Source organism: Xyrauchen texanus, chromosome 31 (genome assembly GCF_025860055.1).
Source record: "Xyrauchen texanus isolate HMW12.3.18 chromosome 31, RBS_HiC_50CHRs, whole genome shotgun sequence".
In the NCBI taxonomy this organism is placed as follows: Eukaryota; Metazoa; Chordata; class Actinopteri; order Cypriniformes; family Catostomidae; genus Xyrauchen; species Xyrauchen texanus.
In genome coordinates, this window is record NC_068306.1 from 24,286,792 (window position 1) to 24,292,819 (window position 6,028).

General features: G+C 39.6%; 1 protein-coding gene across 1 annotated transcript; it reads right to left on the bottom strand.

The window, feature by feature from the left end:
• Positions 1-2,398: 2,398 nt before the first annotated feature.
• On the bottom strand, positions 2,399-3,367 carry LOC127625513 (odorant receptor 131-2-like). Its single transcript, XM_052100835.1, has one exon. The coding sequence runs from the start codon at positions 3,365-3,367 to the stop codon at positions 2,399-2,401; it is 969 nt and encodes a 322-aa protein (XP_051956795.1).
• Positions 3,368-6,028: the final 2,661 nt, after the last annotated feature.

Here is a 6,028-nt window from a genome sequence, read left to right on the forward strand (position 1 = left end):
AACTGCTGGGCAAAGTCCTTGAAGGCATCACAGAACAGGCCAACATGGGAAATGGGGGGGCGTCAAGGAAATCTACCTTGTCAGCCTCTCTCATCTCGACCAGGTTGAGCCAAAGGTGTCGCTCCTGGACCAACAAGGTGGACATTGCGTGCCCTAGAGACCACGCCGTGACCTTCGTTGCACCAGAGGGCAGGGTCGGTCGCCAAGGGCAGTTCCTGCATCAATCCCTGGGCAGAACTAACCTCGTGCAGTTCTTTTAGCGCCTTGGCTTGGTGGACTTGCAGGAGAGTCATGGCGTGCAGGGCGGAGGTAGCTTGTCCAGCAGCACCGTAGGCCTTGGCTGTCAGGAATGACATAAACCTACAGGTGCTAGACACGACTGGACAGGTGGTGGTGCTCAGCTGGCATAGGTGCATCGCGAGCGCCTTATCCACTGGGGGCATCACCGAGTACCCCTTGGCCGCCCCACCATCGAGGGTAGTGAGGGCAGGGGAGCTGAAAGATTGGGACCGGGCAGAAAAAGGTGCCTCCCACGACCTTGTCAGCTCCTTTTTGAGGAGGAATCACATTGCTGCTTGCAGCTATATTTTTTGTATTGTTTTCCTGTAAAAATATCAAAAAAATTTAAAACAAGATCAATTTTATATATCTTGTTTTAGAAACAACACTGCATAAAATATTTAGGTTTTTATCAGAGAATGTATTTTTAACATGTGTATTTTGCCTTACTGTACTGGCAAAGTTTTATAAAAAGTTATCCAAAGTATTTAAAATAAGCTACTGACTTTGAGTAATCTAATGGAATACGTTACAAATTAAATTTTACAACATGTATTCTGTAATCTGTTGTCGAATAAATGTAAAAAATACTCCCAACCCTGTATATATATATATATATATATATATATATATATATATATATATATATATATATATATTATTATTATTGTTATTATTATTAGCATTATTATTAGCATTATTATTATTATTATTATTATTGGACAGTTTTGCTCATGGATGTCCAATAGCGCATGGTATTGTTATCCAAAACCTTTTTCTTTTTTTTTGCCTGATGCTGCATGCACACTGCTAGGTGTCAGTATAAGTCCAAAATGACTTCCATATTAGTCATTGCAACATAAAAATATTAAAATAAAACACAGAGCATCTTTAACAGAAGTACCACATACCTTTCAGAGAAACTGATAATTTTGCAGTGGTCTCTAACATTTTTCCAGAGCTGAATAGAGCCTGCTTTATACCATGGTCACTTTCCATTTAAAAGTTAAAGCTGTTGTGATTTTTGTAGAAAAGGTCTTGATTGGAAGTATAAAAATAATTGTTAGCTTTACTTTTGTTAGTTAGGCTACAATATTTGATCTATGGGTCGTTAGGTCTACAATTCTGCCCTTTCTAAATCAGACACAGAGCTAAAGTAGAGCAATAAGATTAGGTTATATTTATTTAACATTTTTATTAAGAAGAATAAAAAGCTGTATTAATAATTGAAAAGCAAATTAGTTTACATGTATTTTGGTTTTATTATTCATTTTAATATTCCTCAACCAAAACGGTTGGATCCTCAAGATTTTTGTTGGATGATGGGTCACGTAATCCACCCCATCTTCTCTTTGCTGGACAATGAAAGACTCATTTGATAGGTCCTGGTTTCCTTCCTCCCCCCAATTTTATCACTTTTGATGTTGTGTTTTGTGACGTTAATCCCAACTCTATATTTGCGTATGTATGTATTTTGGTCAGATGCATATAACTCTCACAATATAAGGTGGACATCAGAGCAGGTATAAGGCACTTTAATTTAGAGCAGTGATTAAACTCACTTTCTGTTGTTGTCATGTTACTTATCTGCCTTAGACCAGCTATACAGTAATTTTAAAAGCAATGCTGTGTGTCAAGAACATTAGTATTCTAAGTGTTATAAAGGCAAATGCATCAAATGGCACATTTTTTGAGTTTTCCAATGAGTAATGTATTAATGTACAGTATTTAATGAAAGTTTAAAATGTATGAATTTCACCACATTACTTCTGCATTAGGCTATTTTAAAACCAGACCTGACATAGGGTAAAATGTCAATAAATCAAACAAAAATACATAGTTTAAACATGGGAATTAAAACATTATAAATGTTATTTTGTTTTTAACCTCAGAGCAAAAAACAAAACAAAAAACATTTTATTCTATTACTGTCTTTTTAAAGTTGAACATGCTTTTAAATATGGTTTTCATCACAATCAAAAGGTTTTTGCAACTTGTAAGTCACTCATTTCTGATTATTATAATTTTTTTTATAATGTTTTGTATTACAGTAATATTATGCATGTTACACTGTTATTTGACACCATCTCATATTCTTGGGCAGTTATTCTCCACACACTTAATGCACATTAACAGAGGGCCTTACTTTGCCTGATCGATAGAGGAAATATTTGAATAAAGGGCTCACGGCATCATCTCTCAGACCGTAGATCAGAGGGCTCAGACAGCGTGGCAGCAGAAGAACAAGAAGATAATTCAGAAATCTGAGGTGGTTGAAAATTGAAGAATTGCCTTTACTCAGCATGTACAGTGTTCTTTCTATTGTACTATAGAGGAAAGAGGTGAGACACAGGCCCAGCTGAATCAAGTGCAATAACACTGTTCTGTGGGCTTTCCTAGCAGAATCTTTCTTAGATGAAACAGACCGGGCTGTCACCATAATGCTAATATAAGTGAAGATAATGATAATTGCAACAGACACAAAATAAAGCACAATAAACCCTTCATATTTATCTGTCTGCCATTTGGCTATAAACAATCTCTCAAGTGAGCAATATGAAATCTCTGTTAAATAGTTGGGGTTGACAATTAATGCATATATAATGTCTATACCCATACTCAGAGAGCTAAAGAACCAGATGATTCCTAATGCGATGCAAGTCCTTTTTGGTGTGGCGATGTTGCAGTGCCTTAAAGGAAAGCAGATAGCCACATACCGCTCCAGGGACATCACTGCCAGTGTCAGAGGAGCATTTCGGAATGTGCAGTGGGAGACAAAGACTAAAAGAGTGCAGATGGCTTTAGTTATTTGAAGGAGAGACAGAGACATGGCATACATGATGGTGGTGACCAGCAAAAGTACGGAGTCACTCATAAGCATGTGGCCAAAAAGAATGTAGCGTGGCGTCTCATGGAATATGGGCTTGCTTCCTAGAGCAAAGAGCATGACACAGTTTACATAGATGAAGAACAGGGGTATCAGTGCAGCCACTGCAGTTTTAATACTGTTGATAGCATCAAAGTCTACCTTAAAGAATTGCTGATGAGTAAAATACAGATCCTCAATTGTGCCATTGGCCCCTGCCATAAGCTGAAACACAAGAAACAGTCACAAGAAGGGATTTCAGAATACAGGCAATCATGCTGTTATTCTGACTATATAATTATATAATCCAATTCCTTTTTGAGAGTCAGCTTTTTCCATTTGTCAGTTGTCTGAATGAGTTACATTTTAAAAGGCTGAACTAGATGGAACAGACCTCAGACAAAAATGCTCTTCTTCAACAGTTATAAGTCAGGCATCAACCTTCCTCCTTATCCAGCTGCAGATCTTGAAGACAGACTGTACACAATATGCTGTTCTTGAACTTATATAGCTTTTGCAGTGATAGCTAGAACCAAATGGAGTAACCACATGGGTATGGGTGAGAGAGGGAAAGAAAAACAAAGTATATTTGGTTTTGCCTACATTTTCCCTGAAGTATAATAAAACCTGAAATCACCTACATTGTGGAGACTATCTAATGGTCCCCAATAGCAAAGTGTCTGAATAAACATGGTGTAATATTATCTTTTTAAAAATTAAAAAATACATAATAATACATACACTTTGAGGGTAAATTTCATCAGTAGGTGTAGAGTTAGGGAATAGAGAATATAATAAAAGGAATGTTCTGGATTCAATACAAGTTCATTACAACAAAAATAAATTTTAAATGTTTTCCTTTTCTTTAAAATAGCAAAAATCTGGGTTACAGTGATGCACTTACAATGGATGTGAATGTGGCCAATTTTTGGAGGGTTTAAGCAAAGAAATGTGAAGCTTCTAATTTTATAAAAGCACTTAAGTTTTTTTCTGTTTAAACTCATGTATTATTTGAGCTTTAAAGTTGTTTAAATTATCATTATTACTGTAATTTTAGGGTTTATGGGTTTGTTGACTTTACATCATCATGGCAACGAAATTGTATTATTAGCTATAACATTACACAGAAAAAGGTTAGTAAGCGATTTTATCACAATAACGTCATGTTTCCATTACATACATACTTTTGAAACAGTGAGTATTTTAACGTTAACAAATTGGCCCAATTCACTTCTATTTTAAGTGCCTCACTGGAACACAGAATTTAGCTTTTTTTAAAGAAAAGAGTCAAAAAACATTTTTTGTGGTAATCAACATTATGCCAAAAATGATGCTGATTGAGCTTAACTTGTATTGAACCGAAATACAATAAAAATTCCCCATTGTCAAACAAACGTGTGTGTGGTTGTGTGGGTCATTATAAGGGGGAATATACTACATTTAATACACAAATTTTAATTTATGATTTAAAGTGACACGTGTGAACTGTGGGGTGGGGTTTTATCTTGTGCTGTAAATATCTTTGTGCAGTTCAAGGCAAGAAATGCAAGTAACTGAAAATACAACAGAATGGTGGTCGTCTTGGAGGTGCTCTGACAAGGCTGAGAGTGTTCCATCCCGCTAACACTTTTTGATTTTGCTGTGGGTGAGTGCTTGGCGAGTGGTATTTTCATGCCCCTCATGAAAATCTTCTGAGCCAAACAGTCGATTACTTTTATCCCGGACATATGGGTATAAAAGTAATCGACTGTTTGGCTCAGAAGAGAAAATCTAATGAGCAGTGTCGATTGTTCAAGCTGTGTCAAACGATTGCCATCCCTCAGCTCTGCTGGATCCTTACAGAGCATTACAGCGGCATTCTTCCCTCTCTGCACAGGTGCACTGCAGAGATTGCCCCTGGGTGCTTTAGCAGATCTTAGAGTATATTCTAAAACAGTATTTTCCCTCACAAAACAGTATATTCTAAAAGAGCGGCACACATCGGCACATCTTTTTCAAGATACGTCTTTTTAAAAATGCCTTTCCGATTGTGTGTTATTCCTGGTTGCGGTCGATACCTCTCTCCTTCTGATAGCCACGATCGCCGTCTTTCGTGCCTGGGTGCCGCCTATGCTGATACATCTTTCATGGATGTGTTCTCATTGCGAGGCCATGACCATGGCAACGTTGCGGTCGTGGTCTGCTTTTGTAAGAAAGCAAGCCAGCCCAGCGGCTCCCTCCCTTGGTCCTTCTACCAATGGTATGAGGCCAGCGCAGCAAGCACTGGGGGCGATTTGGGGACCATAATGGGACCACCTCCACTGGTTAAATCCCCGAGGACCTCCCTTTCCCCAGAATGCTCGTTTGCTCCAGTTAGGCATTCGGATTAGTGTGCCGGCTTGTCCAAGAGTTCGACCTCTTATTCGGTGCCCGTGAAGGCGATGAGCTCTCGAGTGCAGCATCGGAGAGCAGGCTCATCCTGTCTGAAGCGGAAACCTTCGCTGGGCTTCACCCATCAGGTGTGGTCGCCTAGTCACAGGCGGACATTGAAATGACGGACATGCTTTCCCGGGCCGCCGTGAGCGTCGAGCACCACCAGTGTCTGAACCTGGTTGAAATGCACAAGGCCAACAAGACATTTCCTGAATGCCCCCATCTCCCAGGCTGGCCTATTCGGCGACACCATCGAGGACTTCACCCAGCAGTTCTCGACGGTGAAGCAGCAGATGGAGGCCATTCAACACATCCTGCCCAAGATCACGCACCCCGTCTGCTCATCGCCAAGGACGTCTCCCTGCGGCTGCTGCACCGGCTCCGCCCTGGCCCACCCCTGCGCTAGAGCAGCAAAGACTTCACAGACTGTGTCCAGTCTGTGCCCTTTAGACTTATGTCCACCGCACGCTG

What these genes read in the sequence shown, in the direction of transcription:
- LOC127625513 (XM_052100835.1), bottom strand. Translation starts at nt 3,367, where the DNA reads ATGGCAGGGGCCAATGGCACAATTGAGGATCTGTATTTTACTCATCAG.